The 15,155-nt window shown below is 41.4% G+C and overlaps 1 protein-coding gene across 1 annotated transcript in view; it reads left to right on the plus strand.

The window, feature by feature from the left end:
• The window catches only part of GRAMD4 (GRAM domain containing 4), a 156,516-nt gene that overhangs the window by 134,035 nt on the left and 7,326 nt on the right, over positions 1-15,155 (plus strand). The window contains exons 10-18 of the mRNA XM_044994841.1: positions 1,409-1,457; positions 2,371-2,442; positions 4,115-4,158; positions 4,262-4,371; positions 6,697-6,851; positions 10,209-10,226; positions 10,815-10,962; positions 11,472-11,565; positions 13,739-13,823. Of these exons, the coding sequence (XP_044850776.1) occupies positions 1,409-1,457; positions 2,371-2,442; positions 4,115-4,158; positions 4,262-4,371; positions 6,697-6,851; positions 10,209-10,226; positions 10,815-10,962; positions 11,472-11,565; positions 13,739-13,823 (775 nt within the window). The remainder of the gene's footprint in view (positions 1-1,408; positions 1,458-2,370; positions 2,443-4,114; positions 4,159-4,261; positions 4,372-6,696; positions 6,852-10,208; positions 10,227-10,814; positions 10,963-11,471; positions 11,566-13,738; positions 13,824-15,155) is intronic.

The following is a 15,155-nucleotide window of genomic DNA, read 5'->3' on the forward strand; positions in this document are numbered from 1 at the left end:
GCTCAGATCCTTGCACTGAAGCCTTTTCTAATTAGAACTTAACTGGTCAAATTTAGTTTGTGTGTGGGATGTAACTCCAGTGACTTCATGGAAGAGTCATCTGTTTAAACCAGTGCCGATTTGGATCCAGAATGTATAATTATTCAGTTGTTAAGGAGAAAAATATAAGCTTTGACAGTTCAGTTGCAAATGGCCTATGCAGCATTAGTATATACACCTCTACCCCGATATAACATGACCCGATATAACGTGGGTTCACATACAACGTGGTAAAGCTCTGACACGCTGCTCTGAGCAGCATGTTAAGGGTGCCGGGCCAGGCCGGGGGCCAAAGGATTCGATAAGGGTCTGAGGGGCAGAAGCTGTGGAAGGGCACTTTTGGGGGCCCTGCAGTCCCAGAGTGGCCCGGGGGATTAGCGGAGGGCCAGGAGCAGCTCGGTCTGCTTCTCTTGCCCCAGCCATGTCGCTCGGGGGAGGGGGTTTGGGGGAAAGGATCCCCCCCGCACTCACCAGAAGCGGAGCAGCCCGGCCCCAGCCCGCTCCAGTCCGCTAGCTCCCAGCTGCTGCGTTACGCTTCCTGCCACAGGTGAATACGGGGGGCATCCTTTCCCCAACCTCCCCGCACTCACTCGCGGTGCAGGTGAGTGCGGTGGGGCATCCTTTCCCCAACCTCCCCACACTCACCCGCATCGGGAAGCAGAGCGCCGCAGCTGGGAGCTGGCGGAGTGGAGTGGACTGGGGCTGGGCTGCTCCGCTTCCCGCTGCTGCTCGTGAGTGCCTGTGAGGGGGTGGAAGGTGGGTGGATAGAGGTCGGAGCAGTCAGGGGCTGGGGGGGCTGGGTAGAGGGTGGGATCCTGGGGGTGATTATGGATGGGGGTCTCTGGCGGGGGCGGTCAGAGAACAAGGAACGGGAGGCGGGGGCAAAGCAAGTTTGATATAACGTGGTCTCACCTATAACGCGGTGAGATTTTTTTGTCTCCTGAGGACCGTGTTATATCGGGGTAGAGGTGTATTTATGGAACAATACTGTAATTCCTTAATTACTGCTTATTGTCAGAAAGGGGTTGATGTGCTTATTTTTTTAAAATAGAACTCCCAACACAAATGATTTTGAACAGTTGATGTGTGATGTTTTCCTCTACAGCTTAGAACAAACTTCCAAATCAATCACTTCATTGCCATAAATCAGTGTAAAATGTTTGAAATATCAAGGCCATGTGACTGGTTATTAGAGAGAGAGAGAGTGTAGATTTGAAAGGACACTGTTAGCTATCCTCTCATAGATATTTAAAAACGTCATTATTTTGTTAAAGCTACATAAGTGTTGATTGCAGAAAAGTATTTTAAACCCTGCTTGGTAGACTTGTGGAGAAGAGATATCTACATAGTTTGTTCCTTTGACTTTTAGGGGTTGGAGAATACAGTGGAGCATTGTGCCTGAAGTTTCTGAGCCCATTGTAAGTCGTTAATCCTCATTTTGCACTGCATATTGTAATGCTATTTCAAAACACACACACATGCCTATGTGAAAATTGTCCTTTCAAAGTCTCTTCCCATTTTTAATCATTCAATTTGGGAGAATGTAAAAATATACAGCCATTGCCGCACTTTTGTCTTTCTTACTTGCAGTTTCAAAGCCAGCATTGGTTGTGGGTTTTTTTTTTAATACTGGAAAATGTTGGCAGTTTCATCATAAACGAAAGTGTAAATTGAATTTCTGGTTTAAACTGAGATTTGAGATAAATCTCATAGTTGAATCCAGTGGACTTTTCAGTTCAGGAAACTTGCTTATACTGCTGTTTAAAGTCCACTGTAACAGTGTGAAGCTGTCAGTAGCTTTCAGCCTGTGAAAATTAATATTGATTTGATTTAAACAGCCCAGAAATTTACACTATCTGCAAGAGTTCTTGGAAACAACTATTGATGATCGATAAAGAGCTATTTGAATTAAAAACCTTTTCAGTAAAATTTATTGAGGATTTTGGGGTTCCAGGGAAAACCTTGCGGTCTTAAATGACAAAAGATTTTTATTTTTTATCATAAGTTTCTAGACATACAACTTTACTAAATAGTTTTTAAACAGAAATATAAATGACTAGTATTTAGAGCAGGAAGGGCATCAAATTTGCACAACATTTATATAGGTCAGAGGAGAGCAATTTGTTAGTTAGCTACCGCTAATACAAATCATGGCTAGCAGCAGAAGAACTAAAACCCGAAAGTGGAATGTAGTAAATCTAGGATGCACACTCAGTGGCTTTATTGTATATTAAATATTTTTATTTTTGTCACTAGCAGTTTTCTAAAATATAAAGAGCAATGACAAAGCTGAAAGTTAAATTTAATTGGATTTTTTTTGTCTTGTCCAAGGAACCTCCAAAGGAAGACCTGACAGTGTCAGAAAAGTTTCAGCTTGTTCTAGATGTGGCACAAAAAGCACAGGTACTATACTCCATTCAGACTTTGTCCGTGTTTCCTGAGTAAAGAGAGGATACATCTTGAAAGAGCTCCGTGTACAGTGTGTGAAAATGGGTCAGATCAAACTAATTTACCTTGTAATCTCTTGTACCCTTATATATTTAAAAGACATACCCTGTAATGGAGAGGTAGGAGTCATGCTAAACAGCTTTAGATTTTATGAAAACAGCATGCTGAAGTAGATAAGAAAACCTCAAATACAATATAAAAATAAATAAAATCCAACATACAAACTGCCATAAGTGAACTTCCTGGCCATCCAGACCAATAATATTAGCCCAGAATAGTAAAATAATAACCCCCTATAAGTGCCCACCATCTTCAACCACCATCCCTTATTTAAAAAAAAAAAAAGGCTGAAAATAGGTGGCCTCCTGGGAAAGGTTAATGACTTAAACCAACACGTTAAATGCCACCTAGTAGTTAATATGCATCCACGCTCTGTTCTGGGCTCCCTTGGTGCAATGTGGTCTTTACGAAAACTTGATTAATAAGTGAGCTGCTGCATTCTGCACTAGCTTTATTTAACTGTAACTAGTGATCCCAAGATGTAGACCCACGTTGCAGTATTATAGTCTTGAGATGACACGGACGTGCAGCTTCATTTAGGCAGTCTGACATGTCCTCCTAAATGTCTTGCCATCATCTTGAACCGATAATACCTGAACTCCTTATCTTTCATCCCACACCCTCTCTGCTCACCGCATTCTCTGTGATTGTTGAACACACTACCGTCTGTCATGTAACTTGAGCCTGAATCGTCAACTCCCTCCTCCTCCTCCTCCTCAGCCAACACCTTCCAGGCAGTGTCCAAATTCTACTACCTTTTCATCCACACCACTATGGTCTGACATCCTTTCTCACCTGACAGCTAAAATTCACATTCATGCCTCATCATCTCCAGCGACTTCCCCTGATCTGCCTGACACTTACATCAACCCCTCTGTTCTGTACAAAACATGGCTGCTAAAATAACTTTTGTGGCTCATTGTTTTTTTCATAATATCTTGAATCATAGAATATCAGGGTTGGAAGGAACCTCAGGAGGTCATCCAGTCCAACCCCCTGCTCAAAGCAGGACCAATCCCCAACTAAAGCTAATGCCTCTGCCCTGTTCCCCACTTTCTCCCCTACTGCATCAAGTCGAAGCTTCGTGTCTTTCTTCCGGTTCCTGTGTTATATATAATATAATAACCACTTCCCAAAATTCCAGTCCCATCCAAAACCTACTAGTTCAGATCTGTTGTGTTGTCTACTTACTTAGTTTCTTTTGACTTCTCCATTAATTTAAAACTACCACCAGGATACACACATTTTCCATAACAATAAAGTTAAGCAATTCCTTTCACTTACTTTAAATAACCAGTGATAAATATGTCAGAAATTGCAGAACAAGGTATACAACAAAATGGAAATCCCCTGAATGCTGATTAAATAAATTTTAAAGGGAAAACAGGCATGTTGTTAATAGTGCATATTTCATAATTCTCTAGATTTTTAACTAAAGCCAGGAGAAACTAAGTGGTTGGCTTTCAAGAATCACTTAACATAGAAAATAGCTTCGCTTTCCACCAGTTTCAGTTATCTGCAGGCAAAAAGTATGTTGTAAATTAACTGTCTCTTGCTTTTAATGCAGAACCTATTTGGCAAAATGGCAGACATATTGGAAAAAATCAAGAAGTAGGTTTATATTTTTCTTTTTTTCCTAAATAAACCATTTGAACAACCTCTGACCAGCCAAAAATAAAACGCTGTAACAATTTTTTCTGTTTTGTTTTTACAGCTTGTTCATGTGGGTCCAGCCAGAAATAACACAGAAGCTATATATTGTTCTATGGGCAGCTTTTATTGCATCCTGCTTCTTTCCCTACAGGATTATAGGGCTTGCAATGGGTAAAAATTACATATATAATGTTTATATCACAGGGTAGACATAGCTCTTTACATCTTAGAATTTGTTTCTTGAAAGACCTTTGTCATCCTTCCTTCAAAACTTAAGTCCTTACATTAAAGCACCATATTTACTAAAGCATCAGCATTATTCTGTGCATTTTACGCAGTGCCAAGAACAAAGGCACAATCCCTGCCCCATGAGGCACACAGTCTAAAAGACAGAATAGGCAGTGTACCAGGAGACCTAGTGAATGGTAACTTTGGGAAGTGGGGAGCGTGTACAGAATAGGCATGGTGATGATGTACCATTGACATGGGTTAGAGCAGTGGTTTTCAAACTTTTTTTCTGGGGACCCAGTTGAAAAAATTGTTGATGCCATGACCCAACAGAGCTGGGGATGAGAGGTTTGGGGGGGAGGGGCTCAGGGCTGGGGCAGAGGGTTGGGGTGTGGGAGAGGGTCTGGGCTGGGGGTGCAGTCTCAGGGGTGGGTCCAGGAATGGGGGGTTGGGGTGCAGGAAGGGCTTCTGGGTTTGGGGGGGCTTAGGGCAGGGGATTGGGACGCGGGGTTGGGGCACGGACTTACCTCCGGCGGCTCCTGGTCAGTGGCGCAACCAAGGCACTCAGGCAGGCTTCCTGCCTGTCCTGGCACCGTGGATGCGGCAAGCAACAGGTCCAGCTCCTAGGCAGAGGCGCAACTCTCTCCCACAGGCACCGGACTCTCCTCCCCCGACCCCTGCAGCTCCTGTTGGCTGGTTTCTGGCCAATGGGAATGCAAAGCCAGTGCTTGGGGTGGGGGCAGCACGCAGAGCCCCGTGGCCCCCCGTCTAGAAGCCGGATCTGCTGCTGGCTGCTTCCAGGGTGCAGCGCGGTGTCAGAAAAGGTAGGCACTAGCCTTCCTTAGCTGGGCAGCACCGCCAATAGGACTTTTAATGTCCCGGTCGGTGGTGCTGACCAGAGCAAGGCGACCGAGCGCCTTGCATGCCGCGACCCATGGTTTGAAAAACACTGGGTTAGAGTTTGAAGGCCTCTCAGGTTTTCAGGAAGTATGTAAAACAGTGGCAACCTGGGATGTAAGTATGAGGCATGGCGGGCAGCAGGGAAGAAGTAATGAAGCTGAGAATGGTTGGGGAAAAAAATGAAAGAGCAGTGACATCGTTGGTAGAACAAGGACATAATGAACAATAACAGTGGGGGCAAAGTTGTCCCTTTACATTTGTCCCTTCTTATATTTGATTGGTTTGGCCAGGGGTAGCCAGTAGAGGGATTGAATAGGAAGGAAAGCTGTGGGAGCAGTGGCCAAGGATGCTTTTGGCTGCTGCTTTCAGTATGCTATGCTTCTGAAGTGGGTGGGTGGGGTGGGGTGGGGTGAGGGGTGTGGTTTTGAAATGAGAAATCAGGAGAGAAAAGCCTCTTCTGTGTAACATGTAACCATGCACTGCGAACTAGGAGTACCCACCAGGCACAGGTGCTGGAATTAGGAGTGTTAGGGGTGTGCGCCTTCCCCCCACCCCCCCCGGCTTGAAGTAGTTTCCATCATATACAGGGTTCACAGTTTGGTTCAATGGCTCTCAGCTCCCACACTGTCCAAATTGTTCCAGCACCCCTGCTACCATGTCTCTGTAATGAAGCTTGTGACTGTCATGTGTGCAGTTCTTAAACTATAGGTAATATTTTAAATGTGGCATTGATTTTAAGTTGCTACACTAGATTAGGCACCTACTACACATATTGGATCACTTTATATGGTGGTTGGAATTTTTTTCCCAATGGCTTTCAGAATGAGATTTCATTCATTCTGAAGACTCCTTTTAAAATCATTAGTCCCTGTTAAGAGATTAGAGGTTTGAAATACGTAGAGTAACCTAGCATAAAGGAAGAGGATCTTTTGTGTAAGATAAGAGGATATAATCAACTGTCCAAGAGCTCTGTGTTACCATTTAGATTATTAGAGGAGATTACTGTTTTAATAGAAAAAGAGGCAAAAGGGCATCTCTCATGTTTCTCAGTTTTGTTCTGAAAACAGCAGATGGATGTTTGAATTTTTTTAGTGCTTCTCAGCATTGAATACTAAACTTATGCAAAGAAACCAAAATTATAGCTGCAGAGATCGCGCAGTTGTAGCTCCCACGTTCTCCACTTGAATTTCTTTTGTGAGACGAAAGCGTGTATGTGGGTGTGCTATATTTTTTATACCGTATTGATTAGAAATATAATTGCAAAAATATGGTTTATTGATGGACTTTAATGGAAAAGTGATGGAAAATCTGACTATCTTAATGCCAGTTACTGTGTTTGCTAAAAACAGATTTTTTTCAATTGTTCAGGACTTTATGCTGGAATTAAGTTTTTCCTTATTGATTTTATCTTCAAACGATGTCCAAGACTTCGAGCTAAGTATGATACTCCTTATATCATCTGGACAAATTTACCTACAGATCCTCAACTCAAAGAAAGGTCTAATGCTACAGTGTCAAGACGGGTAAGTAAAGTTTCATGTTTTTACATATCTGGCAAAGTCCACTTTTTTTTTGTTTTTGTTTCCAGTGACTAGAGCACATTGAGGGAGGGATAATCGTTAAACCTAATTTCAGTGTTCACACTTCAGTGGCAGTCTGATGTGTCTTTATTTTTAAATCCAGGGTCCCAATATTCATAAAGTGACTTGCTTTTTTGTGGACAAAGAATTTTCTTTTAGTTTAAAAAAAAAAAAGTGGGTGTTTTAATGTTTTTATAACCAGAAAAATTACTAAAAATAAGATCTGGGTATCCATATTAGTCTGTATTTTCATGACAACTTTGCTTACGTAACAAGTAAAAGCAAGTTTTTTTTCACCATATGCCAGAAATGAATATTCAATGTGCTATCTGGGTTACCCAGATAAAGAATCACTGTGACACTTAAAAGTACCCATAGGATAATAAATAGTTTAAGTTTAATAGTTCAGTTTAATAAATGATTAATAGATGGTTGTAAGACTCTTAGACATAAGTAGTATGTCTTATAGAGATGGTTATAAGTGCTTCAGTAAAAAACATGGTAAATGAGTATAAACCCATGGTCATAAAGAGCCGTCAACATTTTGGGCTTTAACAATCGATTAACCATTTAATAAAAGAGTTAATAATGTTTTTAAAACTATTTATACATGTATTGTTAATATAAATGGCAATCTCATTCTGCTTTGTACACCATTACTAGCAGTACACGTTTTGGAATAAGAAACAATAACTTTGCTGATGCATGAAGCAGGTTGGAATGCAACATGCTTTTCCACATCTTTGGCAGTGTTCACAACAGTAAAACTTTGCTGAAGACTAAGATGTACTTACAAGGAATACTTGCATGCAGTAGAGCTAGACAGACATAGACATAGTGCCCCTAACCGTAATATCTGAGTACTTTGACAATCATTTATATCAGTGGTTCTCAACCTGTTTTCATTTGCAGACTCTAAAATATTTCAAATGGAGGGAAGGCCCCTTTGGAAATCTTAAACATAATTTGCGAACCTCCGGGTCTGCGGACCACAGTTTTTCTGTGGTAATGACAACCTTTCACTGACCCCTTAAACATAGTCTGCAGACCCTCAGGGATCCACGGACCACAGATTGAGAACCACTGATTTATAGGACTATAATCAACCTTTAAAGGACAATATGTCTCTTCTGTTATCTGAAAGATTTTTAAAATACTAGTTTTCTAAAAGTACAATATTTTCCAATAGATATGATTCCTCCCCTCCAGCCCCGTTTTCCCCACTTTGATAGTGTCTGTTTTCTAAATTAACCACTAGCACTCAGTAGAGAGAGGCATTGTCAGGTTTAACAAACCTGGCTGTGGATCCAGTCTGTAAAATTACTGAATGAAACCAAACGTGGTAGCCAACTTTATCCCAAACCCATCTACTCTCCACACAATCCATAACTGCGGATAAGTGTTCATGACTCAAGACTTTTCTGAATCTCTGACAGGAGGACTCATGCTCTGTTTTTAAAAGTAGTGCTAACATTAAACCCGCTGCTTGCTCCTTAAGCAAGAGACTGAGAATGAGGACATAGTACAGTCCAAGTACTGTGAGCATAAGACTTGCACTGTACAGCTTTTTTATTCTTTCCTATCCTTTTCCACCGAGGCATCGTACTACAGTAACCCTAAAGGCAAGATGATAAATAGCCCATGTCTGCTTAGCTCTTTTGTAAAACTTGATTCAGTTTCAGTGCACAGATCTCATTCGTTTTGAATTTTTTCATCTTGTAGGGCTAAATACTGAGAGTGCCACGAACTTACAGTGAAATCAGAAGCAGCAGAGGGTAGTCAGCTCTTCCCAGGATTGTCTCTCTGTACAGACTAAGGGCTCGATCCTGCACCCACATATCAGGCATGTGTGCATTACCCAGATGGTGATGCATGTGTGTGATGAGAATGAGAATGGAGCCCTTGATATGCAATTTCTGTGAGATACGCCAGCCTGTAGAACTGTGAGTTGTTCTACCAGTCAAGATACAAGAAAATAAAGTGCAAGAAAGCTTTCCTAATTCAGCTGTGCGCTGCCTTGTCAGAATTCAGGCTTTGGGCTAGATCCACAAAGGGCCATAAGACTTACAGTGCCTAACTCTTAGGTGCCCTGCTGGCAAACAGAAGTCAGAGTCCTTACTTAGCTGCCCGAGCTCCCTTTACAATGCATGGGGAGAGTTAAGCACTTGAGAAAGGGATTCTCAGAAGTCAGAAAACTGAGCAGGGAGCCACCTAAGTTAGCCAGTAGGAAATGCCAAGTCCCACCCCTCAAAGGGAGTTAGGCACCTAACTCTGGGGCAGAGGGAGATGACTCCCTGCACTCAGGATTCCCAGCTATGAATCCTCTCCTTGAGTTAGGCACCTAACCCTGGTCAGCCCATTCTGGCAAAAAACAAGAGAGAGAGAGAGAGAGAGGTCCCCTATAGCCAGTAGCCCAGTGGTTAGAGTTCTCACCTGGGATGTAGGAGAGTCAGGTTCAATTTCTTGCTCCAAATCTGGCTGAGTGGGAATTTGAACTTGTGTTCCGTATGCTGGGGGAGTACTCCAAACCATTGTGCTACTGGTTATAATCATACACCCCGCAGCTAGCCACAAAAATTCCCAATATGTGCACCCCCGGCTGTCTTTTGTATATGGCCTGTGCTCTGAGCAGGCCCACTAGATTGGGTCCTGCAGGTGAACTAGGAGAGGGAATGCCTCATTTGAGACTCCCACCTGGACTAGGATGCAGAGCAGTTCGGTGGCATCAGGACTTAAGCAGTTTTGCAGATTCCTACTAGCCAAAACGTAGTCACCTAAATTCCCTTGGCTCCCAGAGGGTTAGGTGAAGCTGAGTAGGAGTTTCAAGGATCAAAGGGGTACCTAAATGTTGGATTTAGGTGCCTAAAGTGGCAGTTAGGTGCCTAAATTGCTTTGTGGATCTCACCCTTTATTATGGGGCAGCATCCAGTGACTTAGGAGCTTTGTTTGAAAGTTGATTTTGCTTTAGCACATGGTGTTTTAGAAATCTCCACTCTTATCATCAGTGTGTAATAATAACCATGCCAGTTTTCAGAGTGTTAGCCTGGGAAATTCAGATCAGCTTCCGAAGTTGGGAGGCCAGCCCACCCTAAGATGATATGAATAATTAAAATGGTGTGCTCTAACCACTGATAACTTGTTTTAAATTGCATTCATTGTGTGCAATTTCTTGGTATGTGAGTAAGATCTTGCAGCTTCATTCAATTCATGTTTTATTCTGTATATGATACTGTTAAATAGATTTCACTTTTTTTCTTTTGTCACTGTCACATTTGTGTTTGTTGTTTCTTTTCCTGCTAGCTGTCAGGGCATGAAAAGGTATGGATCTTAGCGTGGAAAACTTTCTTTCAATTTGAGCATTTGTGTTCATAATGAGCTGATGCTGTTTTGTGTATGTGTTCTTTTAATGTTTGCTTTTTTTATTCTTTCTTTATATTGAGTGTTCTGGGTTTGTTTTTTATGTCTCAAAGACACATCTTAAATGCTGCTACTGGTTAAATATTAACTGGGCCTGGGGAAGTCCCTCCTCGCAAATTAATTTGGGTTGTGTGCAGTGACATATTCACATCTAATCTGATATACTCCTTGGTGTGCAGAGACTGTATTTAAATACAGATGCCTCTTGCAGAATGTCTTTTGGAGGCATGAGACCGCATCTGTCTAAAGAATAAAATTGCAGTGACGCGAAATCCCTTAAAAATTATCTTCAGATGGGATATTAGTACATTATGGTATAGCAAGAATACTATGGTATTGTACCAAGTCCAATTTGTGCTGGAGATATCAAGAATGCTATTCAAGGTTATTTTTAGCTATCCTTTTTAAATGAAAATTAATAATTAACTAATCATTTAAAGAGTGCAATTAAATATTGCTATTCAAATTAATCCAATTATTTTCCTGCAGGTTCAAACAGCATCATCGAGAAGTTATGTCGGTTTAGGTGCCCCAACTGGAGTAAACAAAGATGAAGATAGTAGTCGTTTTCATACCACTAAAAGAGGCAATTTCCATGAAGTCTTTAACCTATCAGAAAATGAGCGTCCTTTGGCAGGTATTTGTACAGCTATTACGGTTACAGTCGTAGGAAAAATTAACTCTTTTGAACTAGTCAGACATGTAATTTGAAGTCTGGGCCCCTGTCTGCATATCCCAGCACTATTCAGAAATGAACTGTATTGTTTTATTATCTACTCTAAACTGGTATACACAGGAGATGAAGTTAATCTTTTATCCTAAGATTCTCTGAAAGGACCCAGTGCTCACTGCCTGGCTTGTCTCTTGTGGTAATACAAATTTGATAGGGGAGAAAAGATGCTTAGTCAACTCAGAGGAAGTAATTTAACTCATTCTTTGAAACAAATATTTTCATATTTGACTATAGAGCAAAAGCTTTGCAACCACAACATACATGAAGCTTCATTTGCAGGCTGTGCTGCTTATTATAGGAGAACTGTGTAATTGTGGGGAACCATCTGTCTGATTTTAAGACTTGCATCTTTCTTTCTTTCCTAAAACTCTTTCCTTGACACATTTGATTTTGTGTGTTGTATTTTCTGGTAGTATGTGAAAATGGTTGGCGCTGCTGCTTGATTAACAGAGACAAGAAGATGCCCACGGACTACATTAGGAATGGGGTTCTTTATGTTACAGAAAAGTAAGTCATTGGCACTTGGCAGTCCATTGTTCCCCTGTCCTCCCTCCCCAGAGAAACTTATTGGGAACTCATTTTCTTTTGTAAATACTGTTAAACAAAGAAATGTAATACAGTAACTCCTCACATAAAGTCGTTCCGGTTAATGTTGTTTTGTTGCTGATCAATTAGGGAACATGCTCATTTAAAGTTGTGCAATGCTCCCTTCTAACATCGTTTGGCAGCTGCCTGCTTTGTCCACTGCTTGCAGGAAGAGCAGCCCGTTGCAGCTAGCTGGTGGGGGCTTGGAACCAGGGTGGACTGGCAGCCCCCTATCAGTTCCCCGCTCCCCTAAGTTCCCTGTGCAGCAGTTGCCCAGCGGGCTAGCAATTGCAGCTGTCCCTCCCTCCCCCGCTATGTGCTGCTCCTGCCCTCTGTCTGGGAGCTGCTCCTCGAGACTCCTGCTTGCTGTGCGGGGGGGAGGGGAAGAAGCGGGGGGCTGATGTCAGGGTATTCCCCTCCCCCCCTGCTCCTGCACCCCACTTACCCCATCTTCCTTAGAGCAGGAGGGACGCACGACAGGGCTCAGGATGAAGGGAACTTGCTGGCAGCAGCTGGGGTCTCAGCAACGTGATCTAATTAACCAGGCAGTGTACTTAAAAGGGAAATGCGCATCTCTCTCTCACACACACACAGGGTGTGTCTCTCTGTCTGCAATGCTGTCTCCCCTTCCTCCATTCCTGCTGCCTTGTAGAGTGAGAGTGTTAACCCTTGAGGGCTCAGCCAATTCCTAGTTCATCATTTAGCTGTAAGGCATTCCCTGGGAAATATCCCACCCTCTGACTCCTCCACCTCAACCAAGCTTCACAATCATCATCACTGTGTACCAGTATTAAATTGTTTGTTTAAAAGTAAGTGTGTGTGTGTGTGTGTGTGTGTGTGTGTGTGTGTGTGTGTGTGTGTGTGTGTGTGTGTGTGTGTGTGTGTGTGTGTAAAAAATAGTCTTTTGTCTGGTGGAAAAAAAAATTCCCTGGAACCTAACCCCCTCATTTACATTAATTCTTATGGGGAAATTGGATTCGCTTAACATCGTTTCTCTTAAAGTCGCATTTTTCAGGAACATAACTACAGCGTTAAGTGGGGAGTTATTGTATAAATGTAATCCTATAGGAAAAGCTTTTAACTACCTAGTCTCCTGACATTTGGATATACAATTTTTTTTTCATAATACTAAACCTATAGAGAAACTGTATAGGGTAACGACAGTTGGAAATTGGAGCATGGTAGGATTTAACAAATGTATTAGGTGTCTGAAATGTTTGTAGAGAAGCAAACTATAGCATCAGTGTTTAGTATGTTAGCACTTGTTACAGTGAACGGGGCAACTAAATTATGAAAATATAAAGCTCTAGCTACTTTTATTAAGTGCAGTACGAGCGTTAGCTCATTATAATTTACCAAATGTTCTGTGTTTTGCTGTGTATTTCGAGTGCTGTGAAAACCCCGTTAAAAATGAATGTATGGCTTCTTTAAAAACAAAAAACACAGTTGAATAAGTTAAGCTTTGGTTTCAAAATCAAAGCTGTTTTCTCTGCGCACACTGTATGGGTATTACCAATGCTGTTTAGGATCTTAGACTGAAATTCCTTCAGTGTATTAGAATCTAGTGGAACTAAACCTAGGTTATCTGTATACTGTGCCCTCTAGTGATGGTGATAATTCTTCTAACATCTAGAATGTCAAGCTTTATTTTAGCATATCTTCAGGTTTGTCTGCATTATAGCAGTGTGCAGTTAAGTCCAACTTTTCATTAGTTTTCACTTGGGAGGGGAGGAGGTTATACGGATGAGATGGGTTTTTTTAACTTTCAGTACAGTGGCCTACTTTTGCTTTCATTTAAGATTGGTATGTTTGGTCTTATTACATAGACTTTCACTGTAAGGATATGAGTATGAAATGTTTGTGCATGCAGTAGATTACTGATCTTTTAGTGGAATTAGATGTTCAACTGATGGAGTTTATGGAATTGTTGTTTTAACATAAAATCATAATTGGAAATTACATTTTTCACACAATTCCTTGCAAAGCTGTTTTTAATGTAGAGAATTTCAAAACTGTTTGGAAGAAGACAGAATTTTAACAGTTTTGGTTTTCAGATTATTGTACCAAATAAGCACTTTTCCCCCTTTGTCTTCAGTTACTTATGCTTTGAAAGCTCCAAATCTGGCTCTTCTAAGAGAAATAAAGTTATTAAACTAACGGAGATAACAGATATTCAGAAGGTATGTCTCTGTTTTGTTGAGTGTACAGTAATATGGGAAGATCACTTTTTCTGTTCCTTGCTAATTTTACTTTGTTTTCAAGGAGTGTATCTTTAAGATTCAGGTGGTGGGGTTTTAGATTTTATCATGCAAGTAGATATGCAATCATCTGAACGAAGATGACAAATTTATAAAACTATTTAACTGAACGTTGGGATTTTCCTAATGTAAAATTGGGATGAAGTGAAATAATGCAAAGCAACTCAGTTGATTCTTCCAGCATATGATGTTTACAGGAGTATATGGCATGCTTTGAACTCACAATAGCTCAAATGCAAACATTAGGGTTCTTTTCTGATGATGCCTTGAAAACCAGTCTTTTCCTATTGAAGACTGATTATCATATAAAACTAAGTTGGAAACCATGACTGGGTTCTTCTAATTCAGTTTCTTGAAATCCTCATTCTTCCCTATTTGATTTCATGGAATTGAAGACTAGAAGTGACCATTAGATCAACTAGTCAGACCGTCTGTATATCACAGGCCATTAAATTTCATCCATTTTGAGCCTAATAACTGGGGTTAAACTAAAGCATTTCAATCTTTGGGAAAGTAAATTTTTGTGCACCAGAGGCAGAGAACAGGAGAGACTGAGGTGTCCCCACGCCAGGCCCGTGGCCCCTGAAATGGCAGGGAATTGATTAGGTGGGATATACCCAGGCGACATTTCACTTCCTTCTCAAACTGTCCCTCCAAAATTGAAATTCTTTCCTCCTGGTGCTTCTTTATTGCGACTGACAGGTGAAGTGCCCTTCCCATCTCAGACTCTGAGCCTCTGTTATGTTTGACTCTCTCTTCTGTCTCTTAGTATGTCATCATAGTAACTTTGTCACCAAAATTTTACCCTTTTCCTGCTCTCTTAAAATCCTGATCCATGCCAAATCCCTGACCTATGTATTACTGCTTCTCGCTTCACTCCCTCCAGTCCATCCAGAATGCGGCTCCGTACCCTCCTTCCCCTTGATTTCAAATTTTTGTCCAGCCTCTCATACACACAGCTATCTCCAGTATTGTGTCTAAGTATTCTTTTCCTCTACTTTAAATATTTCCTTAAATCCTGTTTCTTTATCAGTAATTTCTCTCCTCTGCTTTCTTTCATGCTGACCCAACTGTGGCAAAGATCCTCTCCAGCTCTCATCATTAGGAATGATGGTTTAATCTCTTGTGGGGCCTTTAGGTGGTAGGAAATAAGAGACTGAAAACTGAACAATCCCACAAAAGACATGCCCCAGAAGAAACTTACATTCTTGAATAGTATTTCCGGCACTTCCTTTTGCTTGGCTTTGGTTTTAT

This window comes from Mauremys mutica, chromosome 1 (assembly GCF_020497125.1).
Source record: "Mauremys mutica isolate MM-2020 ecotype Southern chromosome 1, ASM2049712v1, whole genome shotgun sequence".
Classification (NCBI taxonomy): Eukaryota; Metazoa; Chordata; order Testudines; family Geoemydidae; genus Mauremys; species Mauremys mutica.